A 27,872-nucleotide genomic window follows, 5' to 3' on the forward strand; every position below is an offset into this window, starting at 1 on the left:
GCCCGCGCCGCCCGCCAGCCCGCCTCGGAGCTTCCCGCTCCTTTCTCGGCCCCCGCCCCCCGCGGCTGCTCGGCGCGCTCCCCCTGCCAAGCTGTCTCTCTTCTCTTTCTCTTCCCCCCCCCCCCCAGCCCCCCTGCCTCTACAGCCGGTGGGAGGGACTGGGACTTCCTGAGGTCCCAGGGATGGGGCTGGGGCCCATTGGCTGAAACCGGCCCAAGCCTCTGAGAGAGGAGGGGGCTCTGGCCTTGTCCGTTGGCCTGGGGGAGGGGACCGCCACCATTGGCCTGGGGGAAGGGGACTATTGAGAGAGAGGTCCAGGGTGTGGGGGTGACATCTACACAGAGGGGATGAGCTCTTGGTATCTTTCTTTTCTCACATCCTGTGGGCCTCTTGCCTGGCCTCATTTGTCCCCACCTCCTAGCAAACTTTAGTCCCCACTGCCTAGTTTCATTTGGTCCCCACAGCCTGTGTTCTTTTGGGCTCTGTCACCTGGTTTCCCCAGACCCTGCTGCCTAATTTGTTTTGTTCCCACTGTCTACTTTCCTTAAGTCCTTATCACCTGGGCTTTATGGGATTGCCCTACCTGGTTTCCTTACAGCCTGCTGTCTGATGTTTGCTCCCCTACCTGGCTTCCATGAAGCCCTACCAAACTCCCTTTAGGATAGGGTGTTAGGGCCCAAGCTACACCTGGAGTGGCAAGTGGTAAGGATGTCAACAGCATTGCCAGTTGTTCCTGGGTTGGGGCCTGGCCAGCACAACTTGGATTCCATTCTGCCTGGACAGCGACAGAGCGTCCTCTCTTGTGATGGGGGGCAGGGCTGCAGGGTCCAAGGACACTTTGTGACTCTTGTTCTCAGTGGTTAGTTAGAAGAGCACTTGCTTGGCCAGTGCTGTCCCCATCTCTCTTTGGGCCTAACAGTGATGACAGGGCTTTGGCAGGGGCTAGGGGTTGAGGTCTGAGCCGTATCTCCTTCTCCTTACCTTGCCTCTTGCAGCCAGGCCTGACACTCAGGTGCACTATAGATAGTTGTGGGCACAGAGAGGTTTTGAAAAGGACTGGGATCACACAGCAGGTGGCTAGGTTGAGAACTGTTGCTGATCCTCATCCTGGAGAAGAGGGGGTGCTGAGGGGAGGAGGGTGGTTTTGGGGAGTGAGCTGATTTCTGGGGTTTTTCTGGCTCTTGCTACTAGTACCACCATCTCTTCACCCAGGGGCTTCCTTACACTGTCTGGCCTGGATCTAAGCTTATTCTGGAATGCTGGGAAAGCAGGGTCAGGGAAGAAAGGAACCACCTAGGAAATTACCAGATATTTATTTGCTTTTTGGGGATGAACAAAGTTCCTCCTTTCCTTTTCCTTCCTTCCTCAGGCTACTCTGAGCCTTAGCACCCTCCCCCCAAGAGCAGAACCCCCGGCAATCCAAGGCCCCAGCATGGAGTAGCTATTCTGAGTGTGTATCTTTGTATTTCTCACTGCTGAATGTGGGAGCATGAGAGGCTGAGGGTGACTGAGGGACTCCGAGTTTCTGGAGGTGCAATGATATCTGTGTGGAAGATAGACTGTTCTGAATGTATGATGGCATCCATATGTGAGACCGTGCCTGTTTTGAGTGAGCATGTGTGAGAGTCTGTGTGTATGACTGTGACTGTAATACGTGTGTGCATGCACAGTGTGTGTGAAGTTGTGGCAGTGGGCGTCCCTGTGGGAGGGCCAAGCTGTGTGGTCACAATGGTGAACTCTGGATGCCAGTGTCTGTCAGAGGCTGCCTGGGTGTGTCTATGAATCTCTGACTCTGTGTGTGTGTGTGTGTGTGTGTGTGTGTAGGTAGGTAGGGAGGGAGGGAGGGCTGCGGGGAGCTCTGCCAGGTGGGATTGAGAGTCCCCAGTGTGTGCTATGTCTTGGGGAGAAGTTGAGCACTGGGTGCTGTGTGACCCTGAATTGCTGGTGTGTGTGTGAGCATGTGTGTGCACGTACTCATGCCTGTGTTTACCCATCAGGAACAGATTGCTCTGGCTTCCCCACTGTGAGGAGGGAGTAAGGGGGAGGAAGGATGGCTTGCTTTTGCCCAGCAGACCAGAAGCTTCCTCAGAAGTAGTGTGTGCAGTGTGTGTGCGTGTGTTAGGGGGGCAGGGAGAACAGGACACTGTTATATGAAGACAGGCAAAGTTTCTGTTCCTCCTAGTCCATTCTAGCTCTGTCAGAAAGACCATTTTCAGTTCTTTTTGTTAGAAACCATGCTTCACAATGCAGTGTCACCCCTGACCCCCACCCCACCCATGTGTGTGTGTGCGTGTGTGTGTATGTGTATACAAGCTTGTAAGCATAGGCCTCTGTGTATGTATTAGAGGGTGTGTCTGTACCATAACAGTGATGGGGCCAGGGGTGGGGTATAGTGAGAGATGCTGAGGCAGATAGGTCTTTGTCCCAGCTTCCAAGTCTGGAAAGCTATTCTGTCCATCCTTCTTTTTCCATGGAGGACCTTGCAGCCTCCTTCCTGCCCTGCCTCATCAGCTGGGATGCCCCCACTCCCCCTGCCACTGTCATTTCTCTGCCCACCCCCCACCAACAAATGGGAGTTCTTTTAGCTATCTAACCTTCTGCTGCAGCTGTCTGTCTCTCCAAGAAGAGCAATCCCCACTCCTTGCAGACTTAACCTGACTGGCACATGGCCCTCTTCTAGGTAGAGGGGTCCTCCTGATTCTCCTAGAAGCCAGAAGAGATTCTGGACTGAGGCTAGGGGGATGGGGAATTTGGCACTTGTGCCCCAGGTTCTTTGAAGTTGTCCAGAGACCATGTGCCCAAAGGGAAGATATGCACTTACCTGCCCCTTCCTGTTCTCTATTTGAAGGCCAGGGTCTATCAGGTTGGACCAGATGACCTTTGAGGGAGAAAGCCAAGACCTTTTGCACCTAGAGGGCTGCTTAAGCCCAAGCCTGCATATACGTGCATATCCAGCCTATGCCAGGTCACCAGGCAGCATTCAGGGCCCTGAATAGGGCTCTACATGTGGGCATGGGCTCGTGGGATTCAGATTCCCACCTCTCCAGGACATCTTCCTGCCATCCAGCCAGGCCCATCATGGGAAGGCCCCAGACTCCCCCCACAACACGCCTGCACTCACGTGCAGCAGGGCACGCACATGCTGATCTCAGGGTCCCCACGGTGCAACAGGCTGGAGGTGGGGGGTTTGAATACTCAGAGTCCTGGCTGCGGCCAAAATCCATTGGAATCTTGTCCCCCTACCAGGCCCCCATCTCCAGCTGTGGAGGTTACAATAGCAGGTGCGGATACCCACCCCCCACAACTCACTCACATTGGGCTCCCTCCTTTTCCACAACCTCAGCGAGAGGCTGGAGCTAGGGGACTGCACCCCTGTCTCCCTCCTGGACCCCTCCCACTGGTGCTCAACTTTTGCCCCCTTCTATGGAGGGAGATAGGGACCTATGTTTGGGTGGAGTCCTTTCCCCTGAGCACTGGGGCTTAACCCTGGAGTAAATGGGGATGTGGTAGCACAGGAGGAGATAAGGCTTGAATCCTGAATCCAGGCATGGCTCCTATGCCCCTCGGGATGGGGGTACCAGTAGCTGAGAGGAGAGCCAGGTCTGGATTCAGAGAGAAAGCAGACAGCCAGAGACAAGAGACTCAGAGATAAAAGGTAGAGACGCCACAGGGAGTGTGAGCCTGCCCAGTGGCCAGCCAGCTCCAGCCCCAGAAGCTGGCCCCTGACCCAGGCCCGCCCCCTCCCCGGTGGGGGGTCTGCCGGGCCAGCTGCCAGGGGCCAGGCCTCCCTCCTCAGCCTGTACCAACCCCCCCCACTGCTCAGGCCTCTGCCCCCGCCCCCACCGCCCACGCTGTCCAGGCTGCCTAGGCCTGGTGGGATCTGGGGGCCTCTCGGCCTTAGCCCCTCCTCCCCTTCTTGGAGCTTCCAGCCAGCCCTGACTGTCTCTCAGGCTCCCCTTCAGCCATTGCTGCTCCTCCTTGCCCACCACATCCTTGTCCCTGTTACTGCCACTGCTCTCTCATTTTCTCTCTCTACCTCCAAGTAAAGGTGTCTCTTTTCCTTGCTCCACCCTAATTCCTCTGCAGGTCTGAGGCCTCTAGAGTTCTCTAGGCTTTTGAGTCCCTCCATGCTATGTCCTGTTCTGTGTTCTTGCCTTTTCTAAGGATGGGTCCTCTACAGCTGCTCTGGGGAGAGAGGAAGGGGACAAGGTCCTAGGACAAAGTGTCTTTTCTCTCACACTGAAGGATTCTGGAGTCTGGGGTTACCTAGGAGGACTAGAAGCTGTGGAGATATCACCTTGGCCATGCCATGGGTCAGATGCCCCCCAGCAGATATGCATGTTCCCGAACTCACCTGGGTGCAAGTTCCTGTGAGGGTAGTCCAGGCCAGTGACTTTGGTTGGATTTCAATTTTGGGGAGTACCACATGGGCCTTCCTTGTTGGTTCATTGTTCAGACCAAATTGAGCCTACCTGAGCTCAGCATACCCACACTAACTAATGCCTTGAAGCTCAGAACATATTGTTGCACATCAATACTCACACACAGTTAGAGCTGGGCCCCAGCCAGTGATGCTCAGAACCCCCCAGTCCAGCCCTGGATGTAGCAGGGATTCCTGAGGGTTGGGCTTTTGTAACCTTCTGCAGGGATAAATAGGAGTTCTTCAAATTCACACCTCCTCTCCCTCCGGTTCTGCCTTTAGCTGGGCAGGGGGTGGGGGGGGGGCACAGGGCACCTGGAAGTTTGCTGGAGCTGGCAAGAGGGGTCCTAGGTCCCTCATAAGCCTGACTCAGAAACTGAGTAATTGAGGTCCCTCCCTAATCTGGAGTCTGTTGTTGTGTCTGTCTGTGTCACTGCTAGTGACTGTCAGCCTCCATGGTACCAATAATACTGTGAGCTGATTGTTATTCTGTATGACTGTCCATGTTACGGAGTCTGTCACCATCCCTGTGTTACTATGAACACACCATCATTGTTACTCTATGTGACTGTCAGTCTCATTGCTTCTCTGATTCTGAGATTACTGTCACTGTGATTGTGTCAGTGTCAACAAGTATCATTGCCCCATTTGTTGGTGTCATTGTATGTGACTGACACTCACTGCATTGTTGCCACTATAGAGACTGTCAACACCCCTCTATGTCATTGTCAACTATGGAAATGTGTCCTTTTCATTGGGTGTTGTTATCACTGTGTAATGGTGTCTTTGTGGGACAGTGACAGTAAATTGGGAGCCCAGGATTTGTCTCTTGATGTGTCACCCGTGTGTGTATGATGACACTTGTGAGATTTTACATCAGGAGAGGTGCTGGCATCCTTGTGCTAATGGGGTTTGGGGCTGCTAGGTACTGGCCTCCTTTCTTATTAGTGGAGTGCCCTCTGTTGCCTCCTCATTGTGGGGCTGGGCCTGGCTGGAGGCCAGGTTGGCCCCCTGGAGGGCTCTACAGAGAGCCTCAGCCAGTTTGCATAGCCCCTATCTGAGGTTTTATGGGATTTACCCTCCAGATCTATCCCAGGGCCATGGGGTGTGGACTAGGAAAATTCTTGGTGAAGATGCTCTTTGCCCTGGAATGGGTGGCCTGAGGAGAGCTAGGGCAGAGCAGAGGTATAGCCTGGATGCCTCTGGCCTCAGCTTCCCTAACTAGGAATGGACCCAGCTGGGACTTTGAGGGAAGGTGGAAATGAAATTGGCTTGGGGCTTTTTGGATCTGCAGGGGCAGAGATAGGGTAGGATAGGGTGGGGCTTTAGTCTATGCTGATTCCCTGAGAGCTATGCTCTTGGATCTCCAGGGAGAAAGAAGCCCCATAGCCCCCAGGAATGCTGCACGGATACCATCCTCCCTTTGGACTGGAGGAGATGGATGGGCTTAGAGAGATGCTCTAGGGTAGACACAGAGACCCTCTCTGGGTTTATCCCTTCCTCTGCCCTTGAATCCCTGCCCAACCCCTGTGGTCTCTATCTTTCTTCCTAGGTCTCTTTCCCATTTCTCCCTATCTTGATGTCTTCTTGTCCCCTGGGTCTTGGCTCATGGCCTTCCCTGTCTCCTTGTTTCTCTCCTCCCCACTCCCTGGGTCTTTCTCTTTTCTGGGTGCCCCCAGCCATGCAGTGTCAGTCTTGGTGTACCCCATCCCCCACTTTCTGCAGCACTTGCTCTCGGCAGCGCCCGTCTCCCATGGCTGCAGCCCCGTTGGCCCAGGGCCCGGCCCTTACAGTAACTCATCGGGCTGATGGAGGCGACTTTGATGAAGAAGTCACCCCTCCCCCTGAGGGGGCCTGAGTGTGTGTGTGTGTGTGTGTGTGCGCATGTGCGTGAATACATGCATGCTTGTATGCATGCACACTCATGCCAGGCTGTCTCCTTGCCCCTGCACTGCCAACTGGGACCAGGAAGGAGTTAGGAGCAGAGGGCCACCCTGTCCTTCTTTCATCCTGTGATAACATTGGTCCCCTCTGCCTCCCCATGGCCTGGTTCCTGCTCCCATGTGGTAGGCAGTGGGGCTTGGCACTGAGGTAGAGTATTTTCCTGGCTGTGCAGAGAAAGGCATGGACAGATGGCAGAGGTGGTAGGAGAGTATCTGAGGGCTACCTGCAAGGGTTGAAGTGGAGAACTAGGTAGGCCTCTAGCCTTTTGTCTCTCTCTTTCTCTCCCTCTCCTTTCCTCCTCAGCTCCTTCTGAATTCAGACAGTTCCTGGGTTTATTTCCTGGCCCCACTGCTTGCTCACTGTGACTTTGGCCATTGTCTTAACGTTCTAGGCCTGAGGAGTAGTTGAAGATAGGGGAGTGACTGAGGATCAAGAGGAGTCAGGTCAAGTGGTAGCTAAGGCCCTGAGAGTCACTGATGTAGGAGGGGTAGCCAAAGCCACCCAGGGCCTAGAGAGACAAGCTGTGCCAGGGAGGGGCAGTCAGAGCACCTGTGGCTGTGGCTGGAGGAAAACCAGGTGCAGATGTGGGGACTTGCCTGGTGAGGGGTTAGTATAACAACGGGCAGGCAGGAACCCTCTCCTATAAAGGAGCCCCTGGATGTCAGAATCTCTCCAGTTCTCCCACCCGCTGCTACAGGCTGACACCCACATTTGTCTCCTCCCTGCTATAGCTCTGTTTGCAGTTTCTCTGGCAGTTCTCTGGCTGTATGTCTGGCTGTTTGTCTGGCAGTATTTCTGACAGTGTCTCTGGCTGTGTCTGGCAGTGTGTCTGTGTGTCTGAGTGTCCCTGGCAGTGTTTTTAGTGGTGTGGATACTTCCTGACTGAGCATCTGGCTATGTCTCTGGCTCTCTCACTAGCTGTATTTTTGGGTGTATGCCTGTTTGTGTCTATCAGTTTCTCTGGTATTTCTCTGCTTGTGTGTCAGGCAGTTTCTCTGGCATGGTTTCTGACAGTGTCTCTAGCTCTCTTGCTATGTCGCTGATGGTTTCTCTGCCTGTGTTTCTTGCTCTTTCTCTGGTGGTATGTCTGCTTGCATGTGCCAAGCATTTTACAGTATTTCTGGTGGATCCTTTGGTTGTGTGTCAGTTAATTTCTAACCATGTCTCTGCATGGTTATCTGGTTACAGCTGCCTGTTTCTCTGGTTTTATCTGATTGTGCCTCATACAGTATCTTAAGTATATCTCCAACCATGTGTGGAGCTCTTTCTCTGGGATTTTGTGTGGTTGTTTTGGGCAGTGTCTCTGGCCAGTGTCTTGGCTGTATGTCAGGCTATATCTCTGACACTACCACTCAGGCTGGTCGAGTGTCTGGCAGTATTTCTCTCTAGACTCTCCTTCTGTCTGGTTGACAGTCCCCCTCTCTCCTCACAATAGGGTAGGAGAGTCGTATTTGAGGCTTTTTCTGTAGGAAATAGTTATTTCCCTGCCCTCAGGTGTGATCATGTGCTGAGGAAGAGTGGGGTGCAGCTGGATCCATCCCATGAAGCAGGATAACAGATTAGGGGGCCACTGGATCCATCCTGGCTTCTGGGGACATACCCTCACTGTGCTTTGTGAACCTGCATAAGTGTGTGTAGACACTGATGCACATCTGCTCGGCTGAGGGTCTCAGGCTCCTGGGGCATATGTCTGGGGTAAAGGATTGGTTGGGTCCCCCAACAAGGTCTTATATGTGAAATACCCTCTTTCTCTCCTGGTCATTGTACACTAAAGCAAAAGCCACATCTGACCTTTGTACCCTGCCACTGTGAACATCCCAGAGCCCAGTGGCAAGGCTCATGGGGAGGGTGGGGTGCAGGTATGAGGGGCTTCTAAACATCCAAGTTTCAGGTTCTCTCTCCAGGAGCGCAGCAGGGGGCCTTCCATTCAAGGCAATTTGGAGAAGTATAGACCTCATGCTAAGTTCAAACATTACCCTTTCAGTTTGCAGTGTTCATAGCTGATTAGCCAACTTCACCAGTAAAGTTATTTTGTTTTTAGAAAAATGGCCCTAGCATAACCAATGTTGCATAACTCATCCGTGGTTGACTACATCCTGCAACCAGCAGCATTATCGAACAACAAACCACTATAGGTTGCCTTCTACCATCTTAGCAAATGTTTGCCTACAGATGCCAATAATGTTGCTTTCTATTGCTTGGAAGAGAATCCTGAGTCCCATTAAGAAGGGCATTTGGGGTCAAGGTGTCCTAGCCCTTGGGCTGGGATTTCCCAGTTTTGCCTGAGAATAGGGAGGGGCTCCCCAGGAGGTTCCTGCCTGGGCTGATGCTGCCCCTTCCCCCACCATCCTCCACCCTGTTTCTCCCAGCAGATGGCTGCTCCTGTCCCGTGGGCCTGCTGTGCTGTGCTTGCTGCTGCCACTGCCGTTGTCTACGCCCAGAGACACAGTCCTCAGGGTGAGTGCTGGAGGAGAGGATTCTGGGGGGTGGGATGGTGCTCTCTGCTGATCCCCACCCAGAGCTGAGCATGAACCCTTCTCACCTCCTTGTGCATCCACCCAAGACCATACACTGGCACTTGCTGGCACAAACACATGAATATACAGAAGGACATGAGTCATATGATAGTGATATGCTGGGTGACCCACTGATGTTGTCTCACATGCACAGTCCTCCAGTCACTCCATGTGGTCCTGTGCTGATGGTATCTCTGGCTTGATGATCTCTTCCTCTTCCTACTAGAGTGGCTATAGGGTAACAGGCAGGTGAGATAGGAGTTGGGGGCTGCTATGGGTAAGGCCCTGTATATTATCTGATGAAATGGGATCCCTGGGGGTGTGTGGGAGGTGTAGTGGAAGGCATTGAGAGAGACAGTGGCCTAGACTGCTTTCCCCTATCCCAGAGGGAAGATGGAGGCAGAGATGGTGGACTGAGAACAAGACGTGGGCAGGGTGACAAGTGGGAGTGGTCTGGCATGCTAAGGAAGGGGACAGGTCAGTCAGCTAGAATGGGGGAGGCAGGGATTGCTCATGCTGGGTCATTGGCAGCCTCCTGCCCTTCCCCTACCATTTGTCTAGTGAAGGCTGAGTTCTTCCCAACACCACAGAGCAAGATGCTGCACCCCTGCTGGGAAACAGGTGCCCTCTTAACTTGACCACCAGCACTCAAACTGCATTTGAGACAGCACCTTACATGGCCACATCAGTATAAGATCTGACCCCAAAACTCTTTGAGCAAGCCCTAAGTTGTTGGGAGTTTCCCCTTGGATGGGTCCTGCCCCCACCCCAACCTTGGCTGGGTTAGGTAGAGGCAGAGAGGGTGGGGACACCTCTGGGACCCAGGCACAGAGCAGATCCTGCCACCCTCAAGGGTATGGGTTCAAGGAGGGCAGTGGGTCAAGCCTCAGGTGGCTTCTTCCTTGTAAGACCGACATTGAGACCCAGAAAGAGCCTAGCCCACCCCAGGGATGCTGCTCCCCAATGGGCAGGGACTGAAAGGACCACAAGGTTAACCCATTAACCCCCCTCCTGCAGTCAGTCTGTCTTAGGCTCCTGTGCTGACCTCACCTGGTTAGACCTGCCAGTGGCCACTCCCATTGGCTTGGGCCCTGCCCTACATTGTGTGTAAAGGCAGAGCCACATGTGACCAAGGGTTTGAGTGTTAAGTCTATATCTCTGAGAGTTTAACTGTCTTTGTGCATTAGGCTATGCTCTTGTGTGGGTGACACCATGTCCTTATTGGAATGCATTTCTCTGTGTGGCTGTATCCTTGGGGGCTCTGCCCTGAGTGTGACATTGTCTGTCTGTGTGTGACCACACTCTTTGTGGAGCTTTGTCCTTGCGGTTGAGATTGTATCCTATGTTTGATAGTGTGATAATTTCTATCTCTTTGTATGTTTGTGTCCCTGTTAAATTGTCTCCCACATGTGAGACTGTGCCCTTAAACGTAACTGTGCCTCTGGGTGACACTGTGCATGCCCTCCCTGTGTATGCATATGATCATCTTGTATCAGGTGTTAACCATCCCTGAAGTGGGATGGTGTCCCTGTGTGGCTGTGACCTTGTGGACAGTTGTTCTGTGTGTGCTTGTTCTTCTTGTGGTGACTGTCCTTATCCCATGTGTGTGGCTATGTGAAGTTACTTAAGACGCCTGGGGGAACTGTTTCCGGCATGTGGTCCCCATGTGAGCCTGTGTGCGCAGGTGTGAGGGAGCCCTCAGCTCTGTCCTTCTGTGTTCTCCATGTCCATGACCTCATCCTGTCTCTGTCTCTCATCCTGGCTTCTAACAACCTTTTCACAGCTGATTCCTTTGGAGCATTTGTCACCGCGTCAAGGCCAAGAACCCCATCCTCCCCCTGCTGCTTGATTTAATTTCTGAAATGGACAGCACATCAGTAGGGGCACCCACAGGGCGGGAGGAGAGCTATCCAGAGACAAAGGATTAAATCATTCCCATCTTTAGAGCTGTTGCATGGCTGCCTGTATTGCTGTTGTTGTGTTATTGTAGCAGTTGTAACAGTGTGTATCGTGTGTGATTATCATGTCATATTGCCCCCTCTACCTCTGCATTGTGGCCTGTGGTTGTCTTCTGTCGTTGCGTTGTCTTGTTTTCATTCCTGTCCTGCCCTTATATTGTTGGTTTGTCATTGTTGTCAGGTTGTGTTTCTGTTCCCTTTGTGAGGCAGACAAGGTGACTTGGGAGTGTTATCCCATTGCCATTATATTTGTTGTGCTGTTAGGTGGCTGTTTCCTCATCTTACGGGTGTACCTGCCCTGCAGTACTAAAGAACCACATTGGGTCCAAGTTAGTTCTGAGCTGCTCTTGGTCAGTGTTGATGTGTGGCCGCTGGGACCATGGTGGCCACACCCCCTCCCCTACGGTCAGTTTTCAGCCTCCTCCTCAGGCAGCTGGTTGCAGAATGTCTGTTAGTGAGGGAGGGGGCAGGGCTCAGAGAGAGGGGCTTGGCATGTTTCCTGGAAGCTCCAAGTTTTGAGAAGGGAGGTTGGAGGGGGGCTTAATGGCTAGGGCTGGTGGATGGGTGGGCGGGGGGGGGTCTATGGCTTGAGCCTTGGACACTGGGCCTCTGGTCAGGGGGAGGCCCCCATTTAGTCTCTGGTCCAGCCTCACAGCTGTGGCCTCCAAGGCCCCCAGCCACCGCCCTTCCGCCGTTCATCCTTTGTTTGGCTGGTCCCGGCCCCCATAGGACGAGTGGTCAAGGCTGGCTGGGTTTCCTACTTCCCTCTCCTCCAACCAGGGACAGGGACCGAGAGGCTCAGAGAGGGGCAAGACAGAGACAGGCAGCAGGGGAGAAACCTGAAGACAGAGAGACCCTGGCACCGGAAGGGTGACAGAGGCAACAAACTGGGGACAGATGTTCTAGCACAGAGAAAAGCAGTACTGGGGAGAGGGCTGCGATGGAGGGGAGGGGTGGCTGGTGGCATAGGGGGATCCCTACCCCCTGCAGTCCTGGTGGTGTTAACAAGTCTAATTAAGAGGCCACTGGCCCAAGTTAATTGGCTCGTTAACAGGAATTGCCTCTGAAAATCCCCCAACTCAGCGGGGTGGCTCTCTAGAGGGGGGATGTAAGCGAGTGTTAACGAGGGATCCCGCAGCCCCCCTTACCCCGCTGCCCCCCTCCCGCTTTGCTCTTCCCCTCCCACCCTCACTCCACAGATCTGGCCGAGACCTGGGAAGCATCTGTCCTTCCAGGCTTGGGGGGCAGGATGAGGAATGAGGAGATTACATTCACATCACCCAGCTCTACATATTTGCTTCTCTGCTGTTGTCTGTAGATCAGTGTCCCGATTTTCTGTGTCCTACTCACCTCCCCCACCTAGTGCTGCCTCTTGACAGGTGCTCCCTCCCACCCTTCCACTCCAGTCTCCTGGGCTCAGTCCATCATGCCTGGGTTGCTGAGGCCAGAACTGGGGTTTGCTTTTGGCTCTGACAGGCCTCTCATGGGGGCAGGAGAAGAATGGTCAGAGAGCTCTCTTGGTCCCAGCACTACCCCCATTCCCCCCACCTCAGTAGTTCCTGCCTCACAAAGTTGATAGCTGCCAGGAGTCCCCTAGGGCTCCTATCCTGGATCTCCCTTCTCCTGCTGCTGCCCAAGCCCTGGATGGCTGAAGTCGGGCAGGTTAGGGGACAGCTTGTCAGGGGGGCCAGAGTTGGGGAGAGGGAGAGTGGCAGGACAGGGGACAAAGATGGGGACAAGAAACAGAGAGAGGAGTCCAGAAGTAGGGCCCCTCAGCTCTAGCTTGTCTGGGTAGCAGATGTCAATGATTGGGGCTGAGCCTATAGGTGGCAAGAGGTTAGGGTCATAGGGGTCAAGAAAACTTTCTAAAGGACCTAGTGACTGAACGTGACCTGGATTTTCAATGAGATTTAACCCCTTCCAGCATGCTATACAAACTTTCTTTCTCTCACACATGTACACACAGATCATCCATCCACACACAAAGTCCCCAGATGTGCACTCACACATACAAATTTGGAGACACTCACATACCTATACACTTGCACAGCCACAGAGAACATTTACACACTCCTCCTCTCCTGATAGGCCATCAGACACAGAGCCTCTTGGCCTAGACTCCTCACAGTGTCTCATCCATGCACATTCACCTGGTGGTGCCAGGCAGGCCTGTGACCTGTGAGTTTTGCCCTGTGCTCTCCCCACCCCCTACAGAGGCACCCCATGTGCAGTACGAGCGCCTAGGTTCAGACGTGACTCTGCCGTGTGGGACAGCAAACTGGGATGCAGCGGTGACGTGGAGGGTAAATGGGACAGACCTGGCCCCTGACCTGCTCAACGGCTCTCAGCTTGTGCTCCGTGGCTTGGAACTGGGCCATAGTGGCCTCTACGCCTGCTTCCACCGTGACTCTTGGCACCTGCGCCACCAAGTCCTACTACATGTCGGCTGTAAGTGTTGCTCCCAAGCCCTCATCTGACCTACCACTCCACATAAGAGGACTGTCTGTGGGGCCCAGACCCTAGCTCAGATCAAGTCCTCTTCCTTTTAGGGAGGGGGGCTGTAACACCCTGACCCTTGTCCTCCAATCACATCCTAGCCTTCTCTTCTGACCTCTGATCCCAGTGTTTCCCACTGAGTTGAGACCCCTGGGCATTTTGCACAGGTATCGCAGCCCCGTCCCACCCCCAGAGGTCTTTTAGATCCAGAAATCATATTCCTTATGACAAGATGGGCCGGGGAGGGCTGGCAGGGCATGGCCTAGCTGGGGCCTGGCAGGGAGGAATCTTAAGGTCGCAGCTCCGAGCTGGAGGGAGCCAACTTCATGGTGTGCTCTCACAGAGGCTGGTTCTGTGGGTATAGGAATGGGCACTCTGGGAGGCTCCAGGGAAAAACAGAAGGCTTCCTGGAGTAGAAGGCACATGGAGACTTGGGAGATTTGGAGGTTACATTGAAAAAGTCACTTCTGGCCGAGAGCTAAGTATGACTGTAGGCTTTCAAGGCTAGGAGAGCATGAAAAGGCTTCCAAGGCTAGGAGGGTGGTGTAAATGAGGAAAGGGAGCTAAAGAAGGGAATGATCCTAGAAGCTAGGGAGTGACATGATCAGGGTTATGTTCTTAAAAGATCCTTCTCACTGTGGTGAAGAGAGACAGGTTGGATGGGGCAGTGCCAGGGCAGGAAGGAGGCTGTTGCTGGGGCAGGAGAGATGATGAGGACCAGGGACTGGGACATGGAATTGGGGAAGTTGAGAGGGGCTGTTTGGACCTCCAGGTGTTGGTGGTAGATTGGAGGTAAAGAGGACAGGAGAGTAGAGAGCAGGAGGAGTCAAGACAGCTAATGCTACCAATCACTGTGACAGAGGCAAGGTGGAAATGTCCGTGGAGGAAAAGATAGTGTATTCTATTTGGATACTAATATGTAGGTAGTCTTAGTTTGGGTTTCCTGAGAATCAGGTTCTAAGATGAGAATTTGTATGCAAGCAGTTTATTTGCAAGGTGGTAGAAACACCGTAAGGAAATGAGAAAGTGATAGAAAAAGGAAGTTAAGGTGACCAATAAAGACAGATTTATCCAGCCACCAGTTACTCAGTTACCCTCTGGGCAGCTGCAGTTTAACTCTGGGAGAACTCTGAGAGCCCATGCAGACATCTATCTCAGGAGTTCTCCTGCAGGGGGGTGAGGGAGCTCAGAAGCTCCTGTCCATCCTTGGTTGAAAAAGTCTCCTGGGGGTGGGGGCAGGGATGCTTTAATTCCCCTGCACTTTTGGCCTAATGCCTCAGCAGGCAAAGCAGATTTTGGTGACCAATGAAAGCTCTTAGGCAAATAACTGCAGAAGAGGGCAGTAGGTATGGGCCAGGGATCTGCTGCAGCACCACCAACATCTGCTGTAGATGGGTTGGGTTGGGGTCCTTGGGGGACATCTGGGAGTTGATGGCTGTAGCCAGTGGATCTGAGGGTCTAGGACTCAGGAGAGGCCTGGGCTGGGGATGGGATGAGAAAGGCCTTGGATGGGGTAAGATGGCTAAGGGAGAGACTCTGGGATGAGGAGAGAAGAGGACCCAGAACTGGGCCCTCAAGACCATCACTTTTTAAAGGGTTAATGGAGAGAAATGAGCCACAAAAAGAGATAAGGGCCAACAGGAAGGTAGAGGGAAGAGTGAGTGAATGTGATTCAGAAGACAGGTTTAGAGAAGTTGGAATGATGAACTTATCAGTGTTGCTGAGGGTCAGGTGAGCAGGCACCGATCTCAGCCAGAGCCACCCACCAATAGGATAAGGATAAATGCTCTGAACACAGATCCATTTCTTTTCTCCTTGAGCCAAAGATTCATATTATTCTCTGGCCTCATCCCATTTTGGTGATGCCCCCCACTTTCTGAGGGTGGTGTCTTTATTCCCTGAGAGCTGCTGAGGGGAGGAGATGCTTGAGGGAGCAGGCCCTTTGCCCATTGTCAGGAGATTGTTATGGACAGTCACTGGAAATGTTAGACTGAAAGGTTGCTCACGGTCATCCACAAAACACTGACCCACCAGTGGGATTAGAGGAGGGGTGAAAATATGTTTTGGGAGAGATATTCCTTTTCACACAGAAAAGTTTTCTATGTGTTTAAACTGGAAATATGGCAATCATAGCCAGCTGTCTTAGTTGCAAGCCAAGGGTGGAATGACCCCTGTCGGCCAGCTTGAGAAATACAGGACCAGCCTACCTGAGTTCTCTCTGGCCCACCATGAAGGCCATTGCAAGTGGAACTCTCTGCCTAGCCCCAGGTCCTCACACACAGAAAAGGCCATACACTGAGTGCCATGGAAGAAGGATGAGACCAATTCGACACCCCAGTCTTCTCAATTTGAGTCCCAGAAGCCCTTAGGATGGACAAGGCTGGCCAGGATGGCTAGGCCTTGGTGACATGGGCCCCCATTCCTAATGACTTGATCTTTGAGAGGTCATTGGAGGGAAATTGGGTCTGGAAGTAATGTCTATAGTCTATACCCACAGGACATGCTCACAGCTGCCCTGTTGTCACCAGAGTCCAGACCTTTTATATATAGTGCTTGATCATTCCCCAGGCCCTGCCTGTCAGAGGAGAATTGGCCATGAATTGGCTATAGTAACAGGTACTTATCTCTCATTGCCTTATTTCCTTCTAAAGAGCTGGTGGTCAGAGGCACAGGGCACATTAATCATGATTGTCTCAGTCACTTTATATTAGTAACAAGAGACTGGGTTTGGCAACACTCAATATTAAGTTATTCTTCTAGCCAGCACTCAGAGGACAAGACAAAGTTACCCCTGATTTGTAAGTAATTCGAGCCAAAAAATATTTCATATTTATCCTAGCTGTATATGATTTTCACATTTCTATTTTCAAGGGAAACTGATCATAAAAATATCCTCTTGAGGAGCACCTCGGTGGGTCAGTTGGTTAAGCATCCAACTCTTCATCTTGGCTCAGATCATGATCTCATGGTTCATGAGTTCAAGCCCCAAATTTGGCTCTGCACTGACAGCACAGAGCCTGCTTGGGATTCTCTCTCTTGTCTCTCTCCCCCTCTCCTGCTCACGAGCATTCATGCTTTCTCTCTCTCTCTCTCTCAAAATAAATAAACATTCAAAAAAATGTATCTATTTAAAGTCCCCTTAACCAGACTGATCCCTGAACTACTTCCCTGCCCTCAAGTGGATGCTCACAAAAAGCCCAAAGGAGTCCCCACCCAGGATGATGAAAGGACTGCCCATATTAGGAAATGGTATCACAGGGTTACCTTTAGTAGCATCCTTTTGTTTACTAGACTGTTGATTCAGTGTCTTTCTGATTTTAAGCTAAAACAAAACAAATCAGAGTAATTTACTAATTTAAAATGGACAGTTCCTTATCCAATTTTTAAATATCTATTTGGTTGGTCAGGACAGGAACTCCAGAACCCCTGGTTCTGCACTGCTTCCCCCTCAGGCCTGTTTGGCTGAGAAAGAAAGAGCAGCTTGTGGTTGAAGATGTCAGGGAGAAAAGGACAGGTGGGAAGGCAGGACAGGGGTATGTGGGAGTCCAGAAGTTGGGGTGCACTGAGAGATATCATGAGATAAGATTGGGACAGGCCATGGGTTTGATGCCAGACAGGAGGAGTGTGGGTGGGCCTGGGCAGGGCTGGAGCTGGAAGGGTCACCCTGCCCCGCCCAGCCTGATCTGGCCTGGCCAGGGGTGTGGGCAGCCTGTTTCTCCTTGTCTCTGGGCCGGCCAGCAGGCCTCGTGCGTGCCGGGGGCTCCAGCCCAGGCAGGCTGGCGAGATGAGAGGAAAAACATGCGGTTTGGTAGACTGGACATGGAAAAACAAGCCAATTAGGAGGAAAACAAACAAACCCTGGGCCAGCGGGGGCAATGTACACGCATACACGGCCCCGCATGGGACCCAAGGACATTCTGCCAGCAGGCTGACACAGTCACTTGGGTATCTCAGGAGCCCCCACAAGGGGCAACCTGGGATGCCTGGGCATCCAGGAACATGTCTGTATGCCCAGACTGTGACAGGACACAAATACATTTGAGCTTTTGCTCACACAGAGCCACTAACATGTTCTCACATGGTGTTCCGCTCATACATGTGAACATACTTGAAATTCTGGGCACTTTCCCACACCCACAGTTTGAAAAAATACATTCAGGCTTAAGCTCCATCTCCTATATAGTGTTTCAGGTATGTTGTCTTGTTGTCACTGCATTTTAGACGCAGTGGCGTACTTACACACATTCTCAGAGAGTACCTCAGCCACTTGGCCGTACACATACAGACAATCTTGAAATCAAACAGCCCTGCCCGGAATCACACATAGCCAATTGCAAAGTTACACAACTGCCCAGTCAGTCACACACATGAAGCCTCTCAGAGTTAACACACAGCCTCACAATTGCAGTGTCTTAAAAACAGCTTCTTCCCCATCTTGCAGCACACTCACAACAGGCCTGATCACACACTGTCCCACAACCTCACACTTGGTCTCTCACAGCACCCCCACCTCCGCCCACCCGGCCCCTCAGCTGGGCTCCAGCTGCAGCAAGTCACTCCTTTTCTTCCTTTCTTTGTTTTTCTTTCCTCCTTTTCCCTCTGAGAAACCTGGTCCCTGTCAGGAAACCGAAGCCCTTCCCTACTCAGGGCCCAAGGCCAGGCAAGAGTAGCCAGATGACAGACAAAGCCCTGCCTGGCCCCCTGGTCCCCCATGACCTGCCCAGTCAGAGAGAGGAACTGGTTTGAGGGGGAGGCTGGTCTCGGGGGTGGATGGTCAGAGGGAATGGAGGGGACTGGTCAGTGGGGAGGCTGGCTGGGGGAGGGGGCCTGTGAATCTAGTGCCATGGCCTGCTCTGCCCTCCAAAGAGTCCCAGGCAGCAGGGAGCTGACTCTGCAGCCTTCAGTACCCAGCACCCCACCCCCAGCACCCTTCTCCTTTGAAGCTGGGGGTAAGGGAGGGTGGCAGGAGCGGGGAGTGGAGGCTTCTCAGCCGACCTCGGAATGTCCTTTCTTCCTGGGGTGGCTGCCAACTCTGGCCTGGCCTACAGGCCCCCACAAGGCACTTCCTGTGTCCTTGGCCACCCCCCACCCCACCCCCATGCCTCTGCGCCCCTGGGCAGATAGGGAAGGGATAGGAGAGGCACACAGGATGAACATGGAACAGACACAAGATGGACACAGGGCCAGGAAAGCTTCCCAGGGGAGGCAGACAGCAGTGGATAGAATGCAGGTTGCCCCTTGTGGGGGCTCAGCTGGCTCTGGCTCTCCCCTGCAGGTCTGGGGCATGGAGCTGCCTTTGCCCACAGCATAGCCCACCCTAGCTGCTACATACACCCAAGGTTTCCAGATGCCTCTCTGACCCCCTCAGCTCTCCTACTGCAAAGCCAGATTGGGCCCTGGGGGTTCGGCCCCAATACACATATACTTCACACATATTGGACATGTACATGTAATCACACAGAGTCAGTCACCATCATGTGTACACTGTGGATGAAAGCCCATAGTTCCTTGTGTGTCACCATGGCCACTCAGCAAGTGTAGACATGCACTCCCCCCTTCACAGTCCCTGGCTTATTCAACTGCCCCCCTCCCATTTCCTGTCCACCTGTCAGGCAGGGGGTGTGGGGGGGGGGCACGGGAGGGAGGTGTCAGTGTCCCTGGAGCCACTGACGGACATTCCTTGCCTGGGTCAGATCACAGAAGTTGCCTCCTTCCAGGAACCTGAGCCGGCTGTCCTCACGCCTTACCCAATGCCTGAGGGTGGGACAGCTGGGCTAAGTGCTCACAGCAGCAAGAAGTGTGGTTAGATAGCAGAAGGGACTTCCCAAGTGTGTATGTGTGGTCATGTAGGTGGGTATCCCCATCCTGGGGTTTAATCCCAGCCCTAGCTTGCTGTGTGACTCCAGACAGATCCCCATACCTCTCTGGGACTCCCCATTCTGGAGTGAAGGCAGCTGGTAACCAAGTAAAGAGCTTCTTAAAGTGTTTATGATGGAGGAGCTGCGGGCTAGGGCTTGGAAGTGAGGTATATACCAAGGGAACAGTAGCTTCCTCTCAATAGGCCTGTGCACACACATGCAATACTACGTGGCCACACAATCTGAGCCATGCCCATAGATACCTCTACATTCCATCATGGGTTGTTCACAGAGACACATGTAACATATATGCCCATGCATGTAGACACCTACACAGAGATACACACATGTACAGCCACCCAGTGCCACTGCTTCTGTGGAACCAGCAGGCCTGTCCTTGTGTTTCTTAACACAAGGGGAAAGCCTGGGATGACTCTTCTTCAGGGAGCACACTGACTACTCCAGCAACCAGAGGACCCAGTCAGGACCATCTGCTCCCCCCAGCTTCTGTTGCACAGTTTTTCTCTGGGAATGGACACAACGTGTCAGGAGACGTGGGGCTGGGGCCGATTCCCCCAGACATCATCTCCATCCTGTGATTGATGAGCTGAGGCCCACAGCCCCCTGTTCCCCCACAGTTCCCGCCTCCACTGAGCAGGTGGGGGGGGCTCCCTCTTCATATAGCCCTTGTTTTTCTTTAATTAAACATCTGGCTGTCTGCGGCCTGGGAAGCCTCAGACCCTCGCTGACAGCCACCCCTCCCCAACCTCTGGCATTGCTGATGGGTTGAAGGGGGGAGAGCTGGGGTTCTGGGGCCCACCTGTCCCCACACTAGTTCAGGGGACTAGGGGCTCCAAGAATACCCTGACTGTGCTGTCCTCACCCCTAGTGCCGCCGCGGGAGCCTGTGCTCAGCTGCCGCTCCAACACTTACCCCAAGGGCTTCTACTGCAGCTGGCATCTGCCCACCCCCACCTACATCCCCAACACCTTCAATGTGACCGTGCTGTGAGTAGACTTGCCTGTGACCCGGTTCCAACCCTGACCTCTGACCTCTCCTTCAGCCACCCACTGTGCCCTCAGTCCAGACCCTAGCCCAGCCTTGGGCTTGACCTTCCCCCAACCTCTGCCCCACCTGACCCTTGATGTTGGTAACAGTGCCTGGGCCTTACCCTTCCCCAGGCATGGCTCCAAAATTATGGTCTGTGAGAAGGACCCAGCCCTCAAGAACCGCTGCCACATCCGCTACATGCACCTGTTCTCCACCATCAAGTACAAGGTCTCGATAAGTGTCAGCAATGCCCTGGGCCACAACGCCACAGCTATCACCTTCGACGAGTTCACCATTGGTGCGTGGGGAGGGGGTGGTCCCTGCAGCATACTCCAGTGGGAGTGTGTAAGTGGGTGTGTGCCAGAGATGTATATGGGCATTGGTGGGGATAGTCACATGTGTGCATAGGTATATGTGGCATGTATAGACATGTGTACATGTGTTCGTGGCATGTATATACCTGTGAATATTTGAGTGAGTGTCCTTTACCTATAGGGTCCAAGAGACCTTTCCAGCAGCTCTTCCCATACTTTCTCTGGCTCTGAGAGTATTCAGGAGGGGGAGGGGGACAGGCTGGGCCAGACCCTTGTGCAGCTGCAGCCTCCACCCCCCGCCCCACGCTAATGGCTTCCTTACGGCCTGTGATGAATGAGGTGTCAGAACAGGAGACAGGACTGGGACAGATACCTCCCTCACCCCACCCCCATCCCAGCCAGACCCTCTGCCTGCCCCTGTCCCACCCTAGCCAGACCTTCTGCCTGTCCCTGTCCCACCCCAGCTAGATCCTCTGCCTGCCCCTGTCCCACCCCAGTCCGACCCTCTGCCTGCCCCAATCCCAGCCAGACCCCTTGCCTGCTCTTACTCCATCCCAGCCAGACCCTATGCCTGCCATTCATGCCTTGGCTGAGTCTCCCAGCCAGACTTTATCTACATGACCTGGGTCCTTAGACTCCTGGAGTCCAACCCAGATCTGCCACACCTGTAGACTATCTTTTAACCTTGACGCACAGAACAGCTTCAAATCCAGACTCTTCCAGGGTAGACTGTATCCCAGTTTGGACCTGGAAGAGTTAAGGTGAAAAGCTGAGCTTGAGGGGAGTGTGTGATGCTGGTGCAGGAGGGGGTGATCCATATGACAATGGAGGTGATGCTGGTAATGGTGGAGCCATCATTTAGACTTGGTAATTGGAATGCTGGTCATCATGAGCATGGGGCTGGGATGATGGGATGAAATTTGGGATATCGTTATCATGAGCTGGTGACAGTGACTGTAGTGACGGCCTTTGGTGGGAACAGGAATGTGAGAGGTAGAAATAATGAGATGGTTGTTAATGGTGGTTGCCAAAACTGATAACAGAGAAGAGGGGTGGCAACCATGACAATTATGACAAGAGTTGGCAATGTGAGATGGTGGACATGGTGACTGGGGTTGACAAAGTGGGCTTATTCCCAGAGATTAGTGTGGTAATGAAGCTGTGTCTCCTTAACAGTGAAGCCTGACCCTCCAGAAAATGTGGTAGCCCGACCAGTACCCAGCAACCCTCGCCGGCTAGAGGTGACTTGGCAGACCCCTTCAACCTGGCCTGACCCTGAGTCCTTTCCTCTCAAGTTCTTTCTACGCTACCGACCCCTCATCCTGGACCAGTGGCAGCATGTGAGTGCCCTGCCTTGCCCAGATCCCAAGTGCCAGAATCAGAGCCACATGGCATGGGAGGAATCCATATGGCCCATGTCAACTGGTAGCTATTCCAGTGTGAAGCCTGAGGGCAGTCAGAGAGGCTTTCCTCTGGGAGAAGGGATCAATCAGATAGGCCTGGGAGGCCAGATGGGGCTGAGGGAAGTATCCTGATCTGAGGTTCTAAGGGGTTCCCAGTGACGTCCATTAGTGTGATGGGAACACATCTGTTTTTGTGGCACCTGGGGTAATGGGGAGAAATCCTGGAAGGGAGATGGTAGGCAAGGCAGTTAGTATTTCCCTTTCCTTACCTCTGGCTCTCCTTCCTGATCAGGCATCTCCCTCTTACACTCAGGCCCAGGCTGCGGTCTTGTGCTGGACCCAAGGAGCAGGACAGTCCTTGTCCTCAAGGAGTTATAGTCTCAAGGGCTCAAGGGCTCAGAATCAGGCAGTGGAGTCAAGCTTGTTCCAGGGGTATGAGTGAGTTCAGGCAATGACTAGTGTCAGGGCTCCAAAGTCAGATATAACTTAGGGGTCAGCTCAAGGTTACAGGTCAGAAGGTAGCCAAGGCTGGGAACTAGGCAGTGGATAAGGGCTGATATGGGGTCAGGCTGTGGTCTGGGATATTGATCAAGCTACAGTAGCTCAGGGGAGCAGCCAGGGGTTTGGGGGAAGACTTAAGGGTCTCTCTCCTTTGACAGTACTGGGCCCTTAGGGTTGTAAGTGCTCTTTATGGCCCCTGAGGTCTGTGGGGTCAGACTGGGGCTGGGCCACAGGCCAACCCAGGCTGGCACCCAGGGGTCAACCCACCCACCCAGGCTTCAGCCCCATCTCCTCATGCCTCCCATCCAGCTAGCCTTTAAAGTGCGTAATTTGATTCCAGGGTGCCTGTCCGGGTTGCAGGCCTGGCCCCCACAAAGGCTGCTCACTTATTCCCTGACAGAGTCCGGAGTCCCTCCCGCCTGGCCAGCTGCCCACACCTAATGCATTGCTAATAACCAGGGTCTAGTTTCACAAGCCCCCCTCCCCTGCTAACAAGCTACAGGCAGCAGCCCTGCGCATCGCGGTGCACACGCCTCACAGTGGACCTGGCATACTGCCCACCACACACATGGGAACATGCATACATACACGTGGTCTCCAGCAGGAACCATGCTCCGTACATGTATGTGACTAACATGCCAAGGCCATGCACAGCAGAACTGACCCCCAAACTGATGTGGACAGAGCAAAATATTCAGACTCTGTGGTAAAAACATGTATGACCTGGCATGTGCTTTTCCTGTTCCATATCTCATTGGCATTGTCGTTGGCAGATTTATGGCTCTTCTGAGCTTGACTTTTGCTCTAAATACAGTCTACTCTCTCTCATCCTTAATATTGGAGAGAAACAGGTGTATTGATTGGTAGGGGGGAGAGAGGGATGAGGAGAGAAAAACATTGGGTTTTCAGGAGGAAATGAGATATACAGGCCAGGAATTATACAAGAATGGACACCATGAGGTCTCACAGGGGCTATCTGTGCATGGACAAGGGGGAGGCGAGTATAGGGTCCCAGCACGGGTTCCCTGAATCTTCTGCTCGGCCCTAACTCAGCAGGGAGGCTAAAGGGCATGTCTGACATGTGCTACAGCAGCCTGGATGGAGGACTCTGAGGATAGGCAGATGTTAGTTACTAGAGAATTCCTGCCAACTGAAGAGCCGTTCCCTTAAGGAGATAGATTAAGGGATCAGTGATAACCTAGCAAGAAGGGCCCAGGCTTAGGAGATGTGGCTGCCAAGAAAGGATTGGTTTCCTGGGCCACATTTCTAGAGGTATGGTGCCCACCATAAGCCCACCAATAAGGTGGTAATTTGATCTGCTCCTCATAGCTCTCTCCCTTTGGGGAAAGACGGATGTGAAGATCTGGGGGGATAGAATCAAAGGAGAAGCCTGAGGGTCAAATCCTGACAAGAGGGAAAAGGAGCTGAAGGAGCTGGGGCTACTCAGTCAGAGGGGGCCTTTGCAGGGCAAAAGGGTATAGGAGACCAGAGGAGGAACTGGGCCCCAACTCCAGGAGAGGAGAGTGCATGGGGCCCACTGATCTTCCAGGTCTGGGAGTAGGGCTTACTGAGCCCAGGTCTGGGCCCCAAATGACTTTCACCCTGACCCTGACCTTTACCAGTGCCTCCCACCTCAGGGCCACAGATGGGGGATGGAAGGGGGATTATTGGAGGGCTTCCTGCTCTACTTAAACCCACCTTCACACATAGGAATGCACATACACGTGTGCACATGTATTCACAGCCTGTCAGGTAGGTAGCCCAGACCCCAGTTTTCTGGGAAGGAAGATTGGAACAGGGACCAAAAAAGCCCTGAAGGCAGACGTGGCCCAGAGCAGCCCCCTCCTCCGCCCCTGCCGGCTGCCCCTGTTTACGAGGAGGCTTAATGAGGCGGCGGGTGCCGCTGAGATGAACCAGAGCCCAGCCTGGGACTGGGAGGGGTGCCGGACAGGCAGGCCAGCCTGAAGGGTGGGGGAGACCAGCAGAATAGGGCTGGCCTGGGCGGGGGTGGGGGTGGTGATGCCTCCAGGAGGAAACGGAGCAGCTGTCCTGCTGTCCTGTGTCTTGGGAGCTGCCCACCCCATCCCCTTCCACCTCAGGCAAGGCGATAACTATACTGCAGTCTTCTAGAGTGGGAGGTCTCGTTGGGGCCAGGCTAGTGGGTGCACTGGGCATCTGGGAAGCCAGGCTCTGAGCTGGAACCCATGATGATGACAGAGCTGACTGAAGTGTGTTTGGTCCCCATTATACCCCTGTGAGATAGGGTTTAATGCCATTTTACAGCTCAGGACAGCAAGGCATATGGAGGTTAAGTAACTTGGTCACCTGGCTCATAGGGAGTGGAGCTAAAACTTGGACTCAGGCAGCCTGGCTGTGTTTGTAACCTTCCTTCTAAGCTGCTTCTGTTGTTTTGTTGTGTTGTGTTGTGTTTTGTTTTAATGCTGCTTCCTGATGGGAAAGAGTAGCATATCACCAACCCTCTCTTACTCTGTTACTCTTGTCACCTCCAGGCAGGGGCTGAGATCAAGGCTCAGGTTGGGAGCTGTGAGGAAGCGGGGATGACAACAGAGTGAGACACTGTGCAAAGTCCTCCTTCTGCTCCCCTGGAGGTGCTTCCAGTCTCCTTAAAGATTTTCTTATTCTCCTTAAGGATCGTCCTCCCTCTCTCGGGGTCTCCTCCCTGAGATGTCTTTACCCTTCTTCAGGAATATTCTTAATATCTCCTCTCTCTCCCAAGGAAATCCTCATTTCCTCCAGGGGGGATCTTCGCTCTTCTGTGCTCAGAAGTGTTCTCAGTTCTTTTGGGGGTGTCTCACTCTCCTAACCCCCAGGGCCCCCTACCCCTCTCCCGTGGTCTGGCTGCAGGTAGAGCTGTCAGATGGCACAGCGCACACCATCACAGATGCCTATGCCGGGAAGGAGTACATCATCCAGGTGGCGGCCAAGGACAATGAGATTGGGACATGGAGTGACTGGAGTGTGGCCGCCCATGCCACGCCCTGGACTGAGGAGCCACGACACCTCACCACTGAGGCCCAGGCCCCGGGTGAGCCCATCCCCCACCCTCTGTTCTCTCAGTGACCTGCGCTGTTGCCTGGTTCTATCTCGTGCCTTCCAACTCCTTCCAGGACTTAGAGCCTTAGAGCCTCTGCCCCAGGTACTCTGTGACTGCCACACTCCTGTCTATCTGTCCTGCCCATGATGTTCCTGGTCCTTGCTGTCTGGACATTCTTGGTAGGGGCCATTGGGTGGAGGGGTCATCTCTGAGCGTTAGGGAAGCACGATCTGCCTGATGGGCGAGGCAGGATGTGTTTGAGAGAGGAAGTAGGGGCTGTCTGATGGGAGAGGCAGCACTGTCTAACACAGGGAGCAGGAACAATACACCTCATGAAACCCCCCAGAGCTGGGTTGATCTGTAGCCCTGGTCCTGCCCTGAGTTCCCCCCATGTTCCCCAGAGACCACGACCAGCACCACCAGCTCACTGGCACCCCCACCCACCACGAAGATTTGTGACCCTGGAGAGCTGGGCAGCGGCGGAGGACCCTCGGCACCCTTCTCGATAAACGTCCCTGTGACTCTGGCCCTGGCTGCTGCCGCCACTGCCAATAGTCTCCTGATCTGGTAAGTTGAGTAAGGCTGGGTGGCAGGGGGGAACCTGAGGGGATCCCCATCCCACCCTCATCCCTCACAGCCCCCTGCCCTGTCTCCCCAGAGCCCGGCATCCCGTGAGGACATGCCAGCGCACCTGCAGAGGAGCAGGAGGCCGGAGCTGAGCCCGCAGACCCCAATTTCTATTTTGCACACGGGCAGGAGGACCTTCTGCATTCTCTTCAGACATGATTTGTAGAGACCCCGGCAGGCCCGGGCCTGCCACCCCCTAGCTCCGCCACACTTCACCGGCCCTCCTCCCTCCGTCAAGAGAGGAGGATCCTGTAGCCAACCCACCCACCAAAGACCCAGCCCCACCCCCACCCTGGCCCCTTGGGCTGGACCCTCCAATGCCAGCGACTCCCAGGAGCCCTTGGGGGGTCTGAGGGGATCCCCTCACATCCATAATTTCTCCTCCTGCCCCAGCCTCCTGTCTGTCCCAGGGTCTCTGTTGCCACCATCAGATTATAAGCTCCTGACGCTGGGGGGGCCCAGCCATCCCCTTCCCCCCAGGGCCCACACTTTTTCACTCCCCCATCTCTGCCCATTTTGTATGACCCTTCCCTTTCCCTGCTCCTACCCCACAGTATTTAATGCCCTGTCAGTCCCTTCTAGTCTGACTCAATGGTAACTTGCTGTATTTGAATTTTTTATAGATGTATATACAGGGGTGGGAGGGTTGGGGGTTCTCATTAAACGTCATCATTTCATGAGTCCTTGGAACAGACCCACTTTGGGAGGGTTTCCTTCTTCCAAGGGTTCCTCCCCTTCTAGGCTTGGAGGAGGGAAGAAATTCTAATTGGAGAGAGACAGTTCTCTCTATATAGGTGGGAAGAGGCAGTTTAGCTCTCAGGCAGATGTGTGGAGCTTTCTGCTTCTTTGGAGGATAGGGCTCCCTGGAGGCCAGGGATAGAGTTGTGGGGAATGAGGGGTCCCAGTAAGGCAGGTCCCACATGAGGATGTCCAGTCAGTCCTAGAGGCTGCTGAATCCTGACAGGGGAGCAGTCATCTCCAGAGCTGCCTTCCATGAATGCCTAGGCTTTACCCACAGAGGCAAAGATGCATGGTGAGAAGTTCAGACTTCATCCTTGGGATAAGAAAGGTGGTCATCCCTGCCATTCAGGAGACACAGCCCAGGACTTCTAGAAGGTCAGGCCTGGGGCTCATCTTGGCTACAAGGCTCAGAGTGCAGAGCATACTGGGCCTGGGCAGGCTGGGAAGCTGCTTGAAGGAGGCCACTTGGAATGTGACTAGGGCTTTTACCTGTGCTTCAGGACTGGAAATGTGGGGTACAAGGTTTACCCCAGTGTCAGATTATAGTCAGGACTCTATGTGAGCAGGAGAGAAGTAGGCTTTGGGTTTACAGGGTGCTCAGTCTTTGGTCCGGCTCTATACCCTGCCCACACACTTCTAGTTCTCAAAGTAGGATTCCAAGGTCTCTTTGATTTCTTCTCAGAGGAGGGGCTCCTGGCTACCTCAGGCCTGCTCAGGGCCAGCCCCCTTGTAGAAGCCACCCCACTGCAGCTCCTCAGCTGAGGATGCCTAGGGCTGGGGCCAAGTTGGCAGGTATCTCTGGCCTGGGGCTGGGAGCAGAGGATTAGACCAGAGCCCCAGCCTGGGGAACCAGGCTTGGCCTTGCTCTGGGTTGCTGCGACGAGAGAGAGATGGAGTCAAAGCCATGAATACACTGATTTGTGCACACGCTCCCCACAGTAGGTGCTGAGCACCACAACTACACTAAGCCGCTAATACCGTGAAGCCAT

The 27,872-nt window shown here is 53.7% G+C and overlaps 1 protein-coding gene across 4 annotated transcripts in view; it reads left to right on the forward strand.

Moving 5' to 3' along the window:
* CNTFR (ciliary neurotrophic factor receptor) overlaps positions 1-26,776 on the forward strand; it is a 39,670-nt gene extending 12,894 nt beyond the window's left edge. For 2 of the 4 annotated variants that reach the window (XM_039247018.1, XM_039247017.1), the window contains exons 3-10: positions 8,737-8,821; positions 13,053-13,286; positions 20,082-20,199; positions 20,374-20,540; positions 21,733-21,896; positions 25,326-25,506; positions 25,917-26,082; positions 26,174-26,776. In XM_039247018.1, coding sequence (XP_039102949.1) covers positions 8,737-8,821; positions 13,053-13,286; positions 20,082-20,199; positions 20,374-20,540; positions 21,733-21,896; positions 25,326-25,506; positions 25,917-26,082; position 26,174 — 1,116 coding nt within the window. In that variant the 3' untranslated portion in view covers positions 26,175-26,776. Of the gene's footprint in view, positions 1-8,733; positions 8,822-13,052; positions 13,287-20,081; positions 20,200-20,373; positions 20,541-21,732; positions 21,897-25,325; positions 25,507-25,916; positions 26,083-26,173 lie in introns of those variants that run through there. The other 2 variants (XM_039247019.1, XM_039247021.1) reach the window with 2 other exon arrangements.
* Positions 26,777-27,872: the final 1,096 nt, after the last annotated feature.

The sequence above is a fragment of the Hyaena hyaena genome, unplaced genomic scaffold (assembly GCF_003009895.1).
Source record: "Hyaena hyaena isolate Hyena2069 unplaced genomic scaffold, ASM300989v1 scaffold_289, whole genome shotgun sequence".
Lineage (NCBI taxonomy): Eukaryota > Metazoa > Chordata > Mammalia > Carnivora > Hyaenidae > Hyaena > Hyaena hyaena.